Consider the following 15,380-nt stretch of genomic DNA (forward strand, 5'->3'; position numbering starts at 1 on the left):
TAGGTCTCAGTGCTAGTACTTTGTGTGGAGTCTAACAAAATGTGTATAAGCACCAGCCAAAATAAATGCTCATCATCTCCCCTGCAGAGGCGAACCAGTACCTGTCTGATGCCGTGAGGAACACCAGCATGGCCTGCCACCACCCTGTGTATTAACTAGCTACAAGGAAAATTATAAACTGAGATTTTTGTTTTATTCAGAAAAACACTGAAACATATGAACTGTGACATCTGTAGCTCACATGATCTGCTCAATAAATGTATGAATTTTTTAAACAACAGAAGCTCTTTGTAATCTGTTCATGTGGATTTTTTTCCATAAAAATTCATCACATAGAGCTATTTTATCTGAAATATTAATTAAAACTAACAGATTGTAAATATCAAAATTCAGATCGTTACTGAGGTCTATATAACATATTTACAGCACTGAGAACCGCTCTGAAAAAAAAAAATCAAATGGTCTGACTCCTGATGCTTTCACCAAAATCTAGAAACTCTGAAGCCATTTAGTCTGCTAGCCATTTTGTAACATTTCTTGTAAGCGATGAGATTTGCTTGGCAAGACCCTTTGCCCAGAATATACTTCTGAGGTCTGAGACAAGCCTGACATTTTTGCTTCCTATTTAATTTTTAAGTAACTACTGCTTTTAATTTTCTGCGCCCAAGTTTCCTGCCCCAGGTAAAACAAATCTCTCCATTTTTTACTTTCATTTTCCACTTCTGCATTTCTTTGGGGTCAGATCATTTGGAGCGAAGCCCCAGTGGCACAACAGGCTTTCTAACCCTACACTTCCCACATTTTGTGTACAACTTCCTCTACTATGTCTGAACAAAATAAACTTCAAGGGTATACACTGAAGTCTTCTAAAAATAGTGCTGTGTCTGCTCTCTTGCAGGTAGAGCAGCCCTCTGATTTCAGTGCTGGAAATGCAGACACATCTCGCACAGTTTCTGGATGAAGGAAGAGACTTGGTGACTAATACAGAGTAAGAAACAGGCATTTTCCCGAGAAGGAGCCTGGGTGGAATTGGACTCTGCAATATCACAAACCAGAAAATGAAAAAACTTCCTGTTCAAAGTCTCAGTGCTGCTGTCATTCAGAGCACAGCTGAAGTCACTGATAGGGCAAGAGGCTTCTCCCTCAAGCCTGCAGCTATTAGTGGGGGAAAAGACAAAAACTTCATAACAGGACACATTTCCCATAAGGACCAGGTAATTGCCTTGCAGCAAGTAGATAGCATGGCTAGCTACATTTTTAAAGTGAGAAAACTCTAAGGAATAATATTAAAAAGTAAAACCAAACAGAAGGTGTTCAACCAAAACTGCTTGTTGACTGAGTCTGATTCTTCACACTTAGGGGAAGTTTTAGTAAAAGGAAATCCCAAGAAATATTTTTTTTCTCAGTTCCTCTGACAAAACTAACTATATTCTGCTTCAGCAAAAAAATACTAAAACAAAACGAACAAACAACACCCCCTTGCACACACGTCAAAATACAAGCCACTTGGAATGCTCTTCCCAATGTGTTAATCGGACACTTTAGCTTTCCTGTGACCCTGAGGAGGGGAGAACATTCCTTTCCACCTTGCTGCTGTTGTTCTGATTGCACTGGCAGGCCTTTTCAGCCAGCAGCAACCAGGCAGAGCCGGCTGGCTGGGCGCAATCCGGGAGGCTGTTGTAATAACAGAGAGAACAGAAAGCACGGGGAAGAGCTGGCAGCTGTATAAAGCTCCCCCGAGCTCTGGTGCCCGCAGAAGTGCTCTGGCCCAGCAACCAGCATGACCAGCCAGTCCCAGGGAATCCAGCAGCTTTTGCAGGCAGAAAAACGTGCCAAAGACAAAGTGGAAGAAGCCAAAAAAAGTAAGTAACTGGCCTAGTTTTACTGTAGTTTTCAATTGTAAGCTCTTCAGAATTACAGTGTCTCATGGAAAAACAACATTATTTCATGTGTATACACCACAGCTGTGCTGCTCTCATTCTTTCTTCTCACTTGTGTTAGTGCTGCAGCCAGGCACTTAACCAAACCCAAACCTTCAGCGTTTGCTTAAAATTCAGTGTGCGTGTGTGTACCTGTGTGCGCATGCACAGGTGCCTTTTTACATTAAACAAGGTTTTCTTTGTTACATTCTTCCTGTCAGCTAGATTTAGTCTTGTTTTATCTGAATGCAATACTGTAATTACAGGATTCCTTAGCTATTTAAACTAGAAGACAACAGACCTCTGACTGCCAGCTATTGAGAACCAGATTCTAAACTCTCTATTTCTCTTTATAGGTATTGTATAAATTTTTCAGTGTTCCTCTTAAAAAAGCTAGTAACTTGCCTTCTAATTCAGCTGTGCTAAAAAAAAATTATATGAAAACAAAGGAAAACTTCAGCACAATTATAGTAATCAAAGTCATGCTCCAATCACAAGCTCTGTCAGTGCTATAATAGATCATTGATATAATGTTATTATACAGTACAAATAATCAACAAGTGATTAAATGTTCAGTTTAAAATAAACATCTTGTTTGATTAATGCCTAAATGCCCAGGACAAAGCATGTGTAGATGTCCAATAGTAATAAATTCAAATACTTTCATTCTAGTCATATGTAAGAAAAAAACAATAAGAAATATAAAAATGAAGGTGTCTGCTAGATTTAAATCAACTAAATAATTCTTCTGGCAGAGTCTTTTAATTATCTATTTCCTTCATTTTCTGCATTCATCTACCAGTGATTTGACGCAAAATATTTACCTGAAAGCAGGTACCAATCACATGAGTCGCTGACCTGCATTAGCACTGAAACCTTTATACTGTTTCACAGAGTTATCTAGATTTAGAAACCAGCAGCAGGAAACAATATTGTCCTACAGGACTCAACTACAATGCATGAAAGTGATGTCATGTGGAGAAGAGTGTGATGGGGGAATGTATTTTGTTTTCCAAGGAGGAATAGAAGCTAAACAAAAATATTTTGTGTAGTTTCTATATCCCTTCTACACACAAATCCACATTGTTGTGTTTTCATTAATTATTAGTGTGATGTGTTAATTTGTAGAGCAGCATACAAAAAAAAGTAGAAAGGCAATACCCCTTCCCTGAGCACCCAGCCACTGCCTGTGCCTTGCAGAAGCAACACAGGGTAGAAAAAAAAACAAAACAAACTCCCATTTTCATAAAATAAAAAGCTCACAAAAAGAAAGTGTTTGGGTATTGCTGTTCCCAGCCTAAAAGCAAGGAGTACTTAATAAGTTATTTGACCCTTATGCAGCCAAATGCAGTGCTGTGGGCAGCTGGGGGGCAGAGCAGGTCAGCGTGTGAGCGGGAAGGCACAGCCACACAGAGGGAGTTTGGTCTGAGCACAGGCTGCAGAATGAGGGCCTTCAGCCACAATTGCTTGATGTCCATCAGCGTTCACTTTTGGTTTGGGTGGTTTTTTTAGTTGTTGTTTTCATTTCATTTGGGTTTCGTTTTAAAACAATTTAGCTTTTTCTAAAACAGCCAGTGAGAAAGAGGGTTTGTAAATTAAGAAACTCCAAAAATGAAGAGTAGCATTAAAGCATAAAAGTAATGACCAAAGATGGGGGTGTTTAGTAGGTCGAGAGAGGTTCTCCTTCCCCTCTACTCTGCCCTGGTGAGACCACATCTGGAATATTGTGTCCAGTTCTGGGCCCCTCAGTTCAAGAAGGACAGGGAACTGCTGGAGAGGGTCCAGCGCAGGGTATTGTATCAACAAAGATGATTAAGGGAGTGGAGCATCTCCCTTATGAGGAAAGGCTGAGGGAGCTGGGGCTCTTCAGCTTGAAGGAGACTGAAGGGTGACCTTATTAATGTTTACAAATATATAAAGGGTGAGTGTCATGAGGATGGAGCCAGGCTCTTCTTGGTGACAAGGGGTAATGGGTTCAAACTGGAACACAAGAGGTTCCACTTAAATTTGAGAATAAACTTTTTCTCAGTAAGGGTAACAGAGCACTGGAACAGGTTGCCCAGGAGGGCTGTGGAGTCTCCTACTCTGGAGACATTCAAAACCCACCTGGACACCTTCCTGTGTAACCTCATCTAGGTGTTCCTGCTCTGGCAGGGGGATTGGACAAGATAATCTTTTGAGGTCCCTTCCAGTCCCTAACATACTGTGATTCTGTGAAAGACAAGTGTCTTGCAGAATCCAGACACAGTTACAGGTACAATCACTCTACTCCGCAAAAAACACACTCCCCTGTCATCACCTCAGCCCCACAGAGAGTGCTGGTGATAAGCACAGGGCTTCTTGCAGATAAGTGATCTTCCAGAGCCCTCCGAGTCAGAAACTTCAATTAAACCACTGCCCGCCTATGCTCACTTCAACACCAATACACCAGTCGGAGTTATTCAGCAGCTACAGAAAAACACTTACTAAGAATTTGGCTATCAGTAAAAATATTTATAGTAAAAATATCATCAGTATATCTTTCTTCTTTACTACTTTTAAAGTTGTTTTTTTCTTTATAAAAACTATTTAGGAAAATAAAGATTTTTCATACATAAAAATCTGAGGGGGAGGAAGATGGGAAGAGGAGATAAAGAACATAGAGCCAGACTCTTTTCAGTGGCAACCATTGAAAGGGCAAGAGGCAATAGCACAAGTTTAAAATAAGAAAACAACTCTATAGCTATGAGGGAGGTCAAACCCAGGAAGAGGCTGCCAGAGAGGCTGCGGAGTCTCCATGCCCTGAGATGTCAAATCCGCTGGCTGTGGCGCTGATGAAGGCGCCCTTGCCCAGCCTGCCCCGAGCAGGGGTTGGACGGACCCCAGAGGTCCCTCCCAGCCTCAGCAGCACTGTGTGATCCTGTGGAAAACCTCAAACATTATTAAGAGATTTTATTCCTAGGTATAGCAGATCAAGGCCAAAAAGTTTAAATTACTAATGAAGCTGCATATTCATACAGCCTGAAGACTTGGGTGGATCTTTTTGTTCATGTTAAATACTATCAATAGTTTCTACTAAGGTGTCAACAGCAAAGCTCTTGATTTTAGATCTCATGATCACACAAGCAAGGTCAGGCCTTACTGTTTCTGATTTGGGTTTTTCTAAGGACTAGCGGACACTAGATTTTATGCTAAATGAAGCATTATAGATAATCTAACAAAATAGTTATAGCTAGACAATCATTATTATATTTGACATTACAAGAGGTTTGCAATGAAGCTACAAAATAAAATTTTAAAAATTTAAAAATGTCCATGTTGTCCTTAACTTCAATATTTTTATAGCAATGTTACTATTCCACCATAAATACCTAACTATACCAACATAACTTAAATACTGTGGGACAAGGACAAAAGAGACTTTTTTACTGCCAAACTCGGCTATGCCAAGTCAGAATTACTTTAACAGTCTTTTCCAGAGCGATGCTGCAGTTAGATGCTACATGCTGCTGCATGAGTAGATTGTCTCTGAGCACAAAAACAAAGAGAAAAGGAAATGCATAAAATGCAACAAAGACATCCAGTGCAATGGGTTAACCTGCGCACACACAGTTCAGTGAAACCGAGTGAGGATGTGCTGCTCCAGCCCAGAGCCGCCCTGTACCAGCTCAGGTCAGCAGCTTCTGCTCGGGGCTGGTGCTCTGCAGCCCGGAGCAGCAGGTGAGAGCCAGGAACCCAGCCAGCCCAGTGCCAACGCCAGCCCGCCCCCACCAAACCATACACGTGACCCCCTGTGTCACCAAAACCAGCCGCTGCTCCACAGCCCAGGGCCAAGGAGTCCAACTGGTCTATTTACATTGTAACGTGAGAAGAACAAATGTCTGGTTATTCATGGGACACAACCAGAAGTCATTTTCAAGGAAATGTGATTAGCAAACTACCCTTGTGCAAACCCTGCAGTGTTTACAGTTGATACTTACATAACCAGATCAAAATTTAGCATGAACACACATAATATTGTATATAAACAGATAATGAGTCTAGTTCTTGCTGACATATGTGTAGCTGCTTGTAATGAAAAATCCACTTTGGATAACTGAAAAAATAGCAAATAAATTATATTTATAGACATGAAGCAAAGCAAAAATATAGTGCTAAAGCTCTTCTGTACAAGCTTTTTCATACTTCTTGCTCAATACTCTTTATCCCAACTTGCAATATCTTTGCTGTATCCTTGGCAGATCTCATTTATACCTGACAAATTATTAATGGTTTGTCGGTAAATACACACATGCAAGGCTGAAACTATTAAACTGATTAAACACAAACCAAAACAGTCTGCAATCCTTTGCCCTTTTATACACAGCACTGCTTTATCTATCATTGTTGCTTAAGCATAATTTGGATCTCAGAAATAACTGAGTATTGTCACAGCCAAAAAATCAGTTCCTGAAAATCCTTTTGGGTAAAACAAGGGAAACAAACGTGTCATGAACGCTGGGTTTAGCAAAACTTATTTTCCTATAGATTTGTATATCTTGGCTTGAATTTCTAGTGCCTAATAAAATGAAAAATCAGATTAAATATTTCAGGAAATCAGATTAAAAACAAATGTTAATCAAAATAAGATGATGTAAACAGAATTACATTCATGGTGCTCTCTTGGATAATATCCAGGACATTTTATCTACTGAAAAAGCTATACATACTGATCAGCTGCTTTGATTGTATTTTATTGAAAGTGCAAACCAGTATTCTCAAAAGGAGCATCCCCAGATCCCATTCTGCAGAGAATTTAACACTCTTGAAGACAACTGAAATGGTCCTATTTAAAGAAAATAGGATTATTTTTTGGCAACTTCTTCATATGATATTATTTCTATGCAGAAATTCAGCTAGAAGCCTTGATCATATATTTGAAAACAGAAAGCCAATTGTAGCATAGCAGTTTTGGAAAGTAAGATAACTTAGTGTTTGAGCAAATTAAAATGCAACACTTTTCTTTCTACTGTCTTTTTCTTGCAAGATCTAAAAAACACCAACAACCTAAAAAAACCTCACCAGTTCTTTGGGGTCTCAGCAGAGCTATGTTTGTCATTAAAGTCACAGAAATACCTAGAAAGAAGGCAGCCTTCCTCCATGCTAACAATGCCTTCCCATGTTAGGTAAGAAAATCTAATACAGGGCTGACTTGTCACAGAAAGTTGGTTAAGAATTGGCCGATTTAACATGACGCCTAGAAATTTATAGGCTGTCAGCTACCATAATCATGGCCAAGGAAAGCAGGCAGAGCTCAGCTGCTTTGCTGCTGTCTGCATGGACGGGAAGGAGGGACAAAGGGGCAGCAGTAAACCTGACCCCACAGTGTGCCCTTTGAGGCAAAAGTCTCATCAAAGTTGGAGCTTTGTGTACCTCACCTTCCTGATCCTAGAGGAAGTTTTTTTTTGCATGATCTTGGCTCAATGTCAATGCTCTGCCACCCTTTGTTGTGTAAGGTTTGATTTCAGCTCGGCCGTGCTCTGCAGAGCATCTCATCCAGAAGATCAGTGAGACTTTGAAAAGGCAATCTCATATTGCACAACTAAGGTAGCAGACAAGTGGTTAATAACAGACTGACTAATTAATTTTGGTTTGCCTCTAGTGAAACAGCAGGTTAAGCTCTAGTTTCTGCCTAACTTAATCAGGTGCAGCATATGCACTATCGCATATGTTGGCAGTTGCCGATTCTGTCCACAACGTTGTTGAACTAGCAGTAATTTACTCACAGCTTTTCCATTTAATTAAATAGGAAGCAGCAGGTTCCTGCTGTTCTAGTCCTAAAGGCAACATGGAAAAATGAAATGGTTGCCACCCTACAGTGACACCCTACGTATTGTGCTTATTCCAGTGCACTGTCAAGACTTGACATCTATGTATATATGTATACTTTTTGGTTCACTAGCTACATTGTTAGAGGCAAATGAGCTGTTGTTTTACAGTTAATCTCTTTGCATTTTGTGCCTTTTAAATGGATTTATCTATCTGTCTTTTGGCCAAATACCCAACATATTTACTACAGATGGCCCCCCAGATGGAATTTGAAATTGAAACCCCACTGATTCTGAAATAGTTTCATTTACTCTGGAGATCCAGTTCTTCAGCTGGTGAAATTGGCAGAGCTTAATCGTAGTCACCCCCCCTAACTTGCAGCTCCAGAGAATCGCCCCCTCCCCGAGCTCCTAGAGGAAAACTCTATAAAAGGCTGATTAGCTTCAAATTTGGAGAGGACAGTTAGGGTGACTTCAAAATACAGACCTAAACCCAGTTCCAAAGTTTGTTGTTCAGACCGACATCAGGCTGTTACACAAACCTGCCAGTTCATACATACTGGCCCCAAGATTTCATACAGTGAGGGACACAAGCTGAGGGAATGAGCCCTTATCAAACAGGTGCAAACTCTGGGAAAGTACATGCTGGGTTTTAAACGTAAGTCCAGTGCCTCCATGACACAAAGACTCTGAGTAATATAATTAACTACACAAGAGAGCAATCCAGTGATGAACTGAGTAAGCAAAGCTATTCAGTTCCTCACAAGGTCACTCCCTTCTTGTAAAAAGGCTTTTTACAAACACACTCCTTAGATCCCACAACAAGCACACCCACAGAATCAAACAGTCCAAGAATCAAGACATTAAAAGGAAATTCAAGTTTCAGGCATCTCTCTGCTTCTACTCACCAATCTGCAAATAACGACTTCAGAAGAGGCTGTCAGCTGGGCTAGAAATTTGGTGCTGGATCAGGCATTTGACCCAGGCTTTTGGTGAATCTCAGATGTGCCAAAACCAACAGTCTTCCTCCCAAGATTCAGTGTTCTCTTTGTGTCATGCTCAGTAGAAGCAGATTGTGCTATGCCACACCTGAAAAAGCTTGAGAAGCCAAGCACAGGTGTAGCCAATTCAGTGTAACAGCCTGCAGAAAATAAATCAGAAATTCTAATGCTCATCTTCCTAGCTTAGTTGGAGAACATTCCTTAGGATTTCAGAAAAGGTACTCTTTTCAGCTTTCATGCTTGAATGGAAAGTTAAAAAAAACAACCAAACAAACAAAAAACCACAAAAACAAAAAACCAACACAAAAACATCCAAAAGTATTCATATTGCTCAGTGATGCTAAGTGGGTGGTTGCAATAAGTAAATAAATAAATGGATGTTTCATGCATCAGATCAAGATGGCTTTTTCAGTTGCCCAGACTCCACGTTCTCATTCTTGTAATATTGTAATTTAAGCAACAGATTTTTCAGCTGTCAGAGATCTTGCTCCCATTAAGAAAGGGAGCAAGCTTAACCTCTCCCACTCCTAAAGTTCTGTTCTAGCTGTACAGGAGAAGAAGACCCCAAAAAATCAGCAGCAGCTCAGGTGTCTCAAATATAGCATATCAACTTTCAATGCAAGAGGTTTACAGCCTCATCAGTTAGAAAGTGACTTTTCCCCCACAAAGTAGTGTAGTAAGAGCCCTGTGGAGATCCATGCAACTTTACCAACTTTATATAAAACAAGCAGAGATGCATCACTGGGAGTGGTTACAACATCTTCAGCACTTGCTTCATGTAAACACTTAAGCATCACATTGCCATCAAACCTTCTACTCCTTTCTGTAACATCCCTGCTAGACCTGGGAACTACCTTATGCCCCACCCTGCAATGACTTACATGGGCTTAGTTTGACAAACCCATACCGTTTAACCTAAGACAAAGTAACTACTCGCAGTGAACAAAATTCAGCATGTAAATAAGCCTGTTCAGAAGGAAGGCTCTAGTTTCCATTACAGCTTAAATTGTCACTTTATAGATCACCCTCATGTTTAAAAAGAACAGGAAAAAAAAAAAGACTTGTTAATCACTTTCATATTTTCAAACACACTGGTAGAGAATACCACTGACCTCCTTTTTCTCTTAATCAGTCACCTCTGCATTTAACAAATATTAGGGGAAAAGGGGAGAAGAGGACAAAGCCTGAAGGTTGCAGCTCAGTTCGGTGGTGAAGTCTTGCAGTACTTTGGAAATCTGCCAGCTCTAAGCAGAATCCAGTTGGTGTGAGATGAAGGGATGCTGGCAACCAATCAATACAGCAAATCTTACAGAATAAAACGTCTTTTCCTAACAGTGACAACTAAAATCTGTTATCTGGCTGCTACTATTGCTGATGAAGGCAAGATAGATAATTATTTAAACAGCAAGCTGTGATTTAAAAAAAAAAAATAGTTTGTGTTATGCAAAAATGTGTAGTTGCAAAAAGACTTCTGTTGTTAGCAAACCAACAAGCTTTTCATTTTGATGTGTGCTTTTGCACAGAGAGTTGGGTTCAGAAGATGGGTACTTGCATGACTGGCTTTCAATCAAAAAGTACCCTACCCAAGTCACTTTGGCTGGTCTGACCGTTCTTGTGCAAACAGACCTGCTGTTGACTTTGCTTGAGGCTTTGTACTTCTTACTATGCCACGTAAAATACCTCTGATTCATCTTTTGAGATACAGTGACAAGTGTGAAGTAAATCCCCATTTCTTGCCCTATTAGGAAAGGGAAAGAGGCTGAAGCAGGCCAAAGAAGAAGCCATAGCTGAGATAGACCACTACCGGTTACAGAGGGAGAAGGAATTTAGGAATAAGCAAACAAACGTAAGTAAGAACCTGTGTGTTCTTTTTCAGCGTCAATGTGCCCAATGGTAAAACAAATGGCTTCAAACGGTGATAGATGGAGACTTTTACAAACCAAGCTGGCCATTCTGAATGAACACACCTATCACACAGACATCGCTTGTGATGCGTATATGCTCCATTTTGACTTCTTCACAGGTTTTAAATGCGTTTGTAGAAGGCATGTGTACTTTCACCACTAAACTTGTCCAGATTCTGTAGCTGGTTCATGCATGTCCTTTGAAGATTTATCTCCCTTAAGGAAAAATACCTTTGGGTATTCTTTCTTTAATCCAGACAAACCTCATTCCGGTCTTGAAACTGGAGGTTTCAGTAAGGTGGATACTTTAGTAAAAGTAAAGATTTGAAATATTTCTCTTTATGTTCCACTATAGCTGACTTTCATGACTGCATACAAGACTACATCTTTGATGAACTGAAATCAATCAAACTTTGGAGATTTTCACCACATTTTCCCAGTAAAAAGTGGTCTGGCTGATATTTTCATACCTGGATTGTAGTTCATTTTATACATGCATGCCCTCTTGCAGTTTTCTCTATTATTTTCATGAAGGCTTAACAATCTGTTCCTTTTTACTTGGTGACCTGCTTGTTTTTTCCCATTTGTTTTGTGCAAAGACAAGGAAATTACATGTGCAAAAGCAGCCACACACAAAAAAAAAAGCCAACGAGGTCAAATAAAAACTGCTTTACAAACCTGTCATTTCAGTCACAGTTCACACAAAACATTTTCCAGCAGAGATCATAAGCCTTAGGAAGAGATATACACACAACGTTTCTGTAACACACACTGCCAGCCTACTGTCACACAGCCAGGCCAGGTGGAATTGTCTCATATGTACAATTTCAGATGTTTACTGACACTAAAATAGTGAAAACACCTCTAAAATTTGTTCACCTTTTCAGTCAAGCCAGACTTCTTGTTTTAGGTTTGAAAGAGCAGAAAAGATGTTGCTTTGGTGTGAACTCAATTTTTTCATCACAAACAAAATCAAAGCTGCATGGAAAGACTGCTCTTTGTTGACTGAACATTTTACACAGGCAGGACAGAGCACATATTGTTCCTCAAATGACAGCACATTGTACAAGATCATTGCCGTCCTCCTTCACAGTCTCTGACCCCATTATGTCGAATATTTATCTACCCAGACAAATGTCATCATTATTAACCTGCGCCTGGAAGGCAGTCAGGAGTTCCAGCTAAGCCAGTGCAGGAGGAATCTGACACCCAATTCAGTTGACTGGCTCAGGTGTTCGGACAACAGTATTTTAAATTCTTCCTCACAGTTCCATTCAATGCTATTCCTGCTCCGATTCTGTGTTGCTGTATCCAAACTGCGGTAAATTTTCTCATATTGTGAGATGTCCCACATCAGTCCAGAACAGCAGAACACAAAATAATAATTAATTTGAGGTTAAAGTGACAATATGCAAGAATTTTTTTTTCAGAATATACAAAACTTAAGCCCAGATCTCAAATCAATTTTGCTAGTGCTCATGGTGTTTGTACTCATAGTCTGAGAGCACCGAACTTTGGAGATGTGAAGCCTAGTTCCAAATTTTGTGGCTTCCAAGTCAATGTGACATTTTAGCAACTTTGGAATGACACTAACCTAAAACCAGTATGGGCAAAATAAAGGACAGAGCTTCAAGGTCAGCAGAAATCATAGACTAAGCAAAGTATAGTCTACATTCTGACAAGAAGAAGCTCTTCAAATTCAGAAGCAGAAAAAGGGGAAAAAATACTTAGAAGATTAAGAATCAACTATCTTCAGTTACAGTATTAGCATCGACTTAGAGAGCAGGTTCCAAGTCTACAGAGGTTCTTCTTAAAATTATAATGCAATGCTTTTCTTGAAGTTTTTCAAAAGTATTTAGTAGCTGGATAACATGCAAACATCTGGGATCTCTAGAAAGTTCTTTTCCCCAGTGGAAATATCAGCTTCATAAATCTGGTCTGATCTGCACAATCTTTCCCACATGAGATACTATAACTTGCATAAAAGCTAAAATAAAATGCCGGCTAAAAATAGTTATTATAGAAAACTATAATCTTTTCCTGATATTTACAATTATGTCTATGTCCTGTATTTCTTCCAAATTGGAAAGTATTTTACATCAGGATTATAGACAAACTTCTTACTACATTGCCAGGTACTGATAAATAGAATTGCAAAGATTATTTGTGCAAAAGATCTTAACTCAGCTGTTTTCCTTCTTTTAAGGATTATGTTGGGCTGAAATTACATGGAAAATAAAGCAAATGACTCCTCCTTTGTTTCTAACACCACAGGTTAGATTCAGTTGCTAGTCCACCCCAGAGAACCATGGCAGGAACAGGAGTAATATGTTAGTTATTTCTTTCTTACTCTGTCAGTATACAGAAATGTCTTCTGCTTTCCCCTATGGAATTCTTTAGCTGGAAACCCATTTCTCTGCTGGTATCTGAAGGACTTTTCCATAAGGGAAGAATTCAAGGGATGTTGGGGCAGTGGGGGAGGAGCGAGCAAAGTCACGGATTTGGAACGCACGCATCTGTTTGTAACACAACCTTGCTAAAATGTTCAGTGAGTCCAGAGACAATTAAATTCTAAGCGAATGTCCTGATATTAACTGTGCCAGAAGCTGTCTGGTATTTTGCCAGATAAGAAAATGCAACATTAAAAGACCTTGTCTGAGGCCTGTGGAGGGTTATACATCACTAACTGCTGAAGACATTTCAAGTACTCTGAAACTGTAATCATGCATTGTCAGGAAGCCTTTCCCATGTTTTGCTCCTTAGCCGCACTCCCATTCATCCTCAGTGAGGCCAAGCAGCACACTGGTGATAGAACTTACTTGACTAGTTATTAAAATAGAAAACAAATCAAAATGAGCAATATAAAAGACAAAACATGTAGAATGTTGTTTGCACAGTGAGCTGGGAACTTTCATTACATGGGGAGATTCCCATTCCTAATGAGCATATGAAAGAGCTCCCTTTAATCCTGTTTTCATGTGTATAGTTCAACCTAGATCATACCCTTATTCTTAGGAAGCATTATGATGTGTTTGTGTTATGTTTATGCTAGATGATGAAGAAAAATACAATAAACATAGTCATAAATGACCCTTTACTTTGCTCAGATGACTTCTGCTTTTCAGGTAATGGGCTCCCAAGGTAATCTCTCTGCTAAAATAGAAGAGCAAACAACAGAAACCATCCGAAACCTCACTAGCAGCTACCACAAGAACATGGAGAGCATGATGAAAAAGCTTTTGAATACAATATGTGACATCAACCCTGAAGTTCACCCAAACTTCAGACACGCAGTTTAACATTCATTGATGTACTAAGAAAAGATGTTTGTAAGAAGTAGCCTTCTTTCTTGATAAGGATGTTTCCTCATTTATTGTTTCTGTATGTATGAGAAAAAAAGAACACTAAAGTCAAAAGCGCACCGTTCTACATAAGCTTTTGATGTGACAAGAATTATACAGGGTTTCACAAGCATTTGTTGGAACATTGTTTCCTGTTGGTAGCTCAGCCCTTGTCATTTAGACGGGGGCAAGTCAGACACAGCAGAATAAATTACTATTTGACACCAGCAGCTTTTCAGTGGGAGTCTTTATTCCTTTTCTTTTATAAAATGTTCTGTACCGGGATGTGCTGTTGCATAAAGTCTGTTTATCCCAATATTTAGTGTACTTCAAGTCACATGAAGTAGAATATAATAAAAATGTAAAGCATTTCTGTTTTTATGGAGCAGTCAGGTTATGGAACATATAGGAACCTGTGGCTTTTAGTCAAAAAGATTTTCAATTTTTTATGCTAATTTAAAGCAAAATATAGCTGACTTGTACAGAGTTGTGTTCAAAAGCCATACTCAAAATATTGTCCTGTTGTTTTAACTACACCACAAGCTTTATATAGCCTTGTTAAGTCTGAAAAATGAAAACAGAGTAATGATTATTTACAAAATTGCTTTGATTCAAGGTGCAGACTAGCACATCCATCATTACCTGCACAGTTACATGGAACGCACAGGAATCTTTGGGCTCAAATTCTACGGCATTCATGCTAAATGGTACCTTTATCCACAGGTTGTTCACAGAAATGGTGTCAGTTAGATCTCACTTCCGTCACCTGACATGACCTTGGTAACACTTCCCTCTGCAATGGCACAGATTTCCCTTGGAATAAATTTTACTGAAGTTAGGGGGGCTGATGGGAGGCACTGATGAAATGGGGGTCTGGCACACACCTGCAGCATGAACCCCCTCAATGCCTTGTCTCCAGTACAAAATTACACTGAACTAGAAAAGAAGCTTGAGAAATTGCAATGACTAGCAAACAATAGCCGTGATTTTCAGTCCATGTAGACACAGACAAATCATTTCAATTTCACAGCAGCTAGTCATAGGCAATCTCCTGTTCCAGTGAGGTTTACACAGCTGACATGCTGTCATGTGTAAAATGACCGTAAAGCTGTAGTCAACTTAATGTCAGCAAACACAACTCCTCAAGGCTATGCCTGATGCTACATAATCTTCAGGCCCTGATTGTTACAGTCTTCTGTGCTTGATTATATTCTCTGGGGATGCAAGGATGCCAAGGGATGGGAAAGAAACTAGAAATCCTACTGACATCGGCTGAAAGGCTCATTTATTTAGGAGTGCTTCGAATCAAGTTGTGATAAACTTTGATTTACTGGGCAGATGAAGGAACTCCAGGCCCAGCCTATGCACATGAGCCACCACAGGCAGCCTTGGGCATCCCAGGGCAGCCAGGATGGCCCCATCGCCCAGC

At 39.8% G+C, this 15,380-nt stretch overlaps 1 protein-coding gene across 1 annotated transcript; it reads left to right on the top strand.

Moving 5' to 3' along the window:
* Positions 1-1,780: 1,780 nt before the first annotated feature.
* Positions 1,781-13,909, top strand: ATP6V1G3 (ATPase H+ transporting V1 subunit G3; the record flags this gene model as incomplete). The annotated part of the gene is made up of 3 exons (XM_080348514.1): positions 1,781-1,862; positions 10,452-10,552; positions 13,736-13,909. 3 exons carry the CDS (start codon positions 1,781-1,783, stop codon positions 13,907-13,909), a joined length of 357 nt encoding a protein of 118 aa, XP_080204640.1.
* Between the last annotated feature and the right edge of the window lie 1,471 nt (positions 13,910-15,380).

The sequence above is a fragment of the Nesoenas mayeri genome (genome assembly GCF_963082525.1).
Source record: "Nesoenas mayeri genome assembly, chromosome: 8".
Taxonomy (NCBI): Eukaryota; Metazoa; Chordata; class Aves; order Columbiformes; family Columbidae; genus Nesoenas; species Nesoenas mayeri.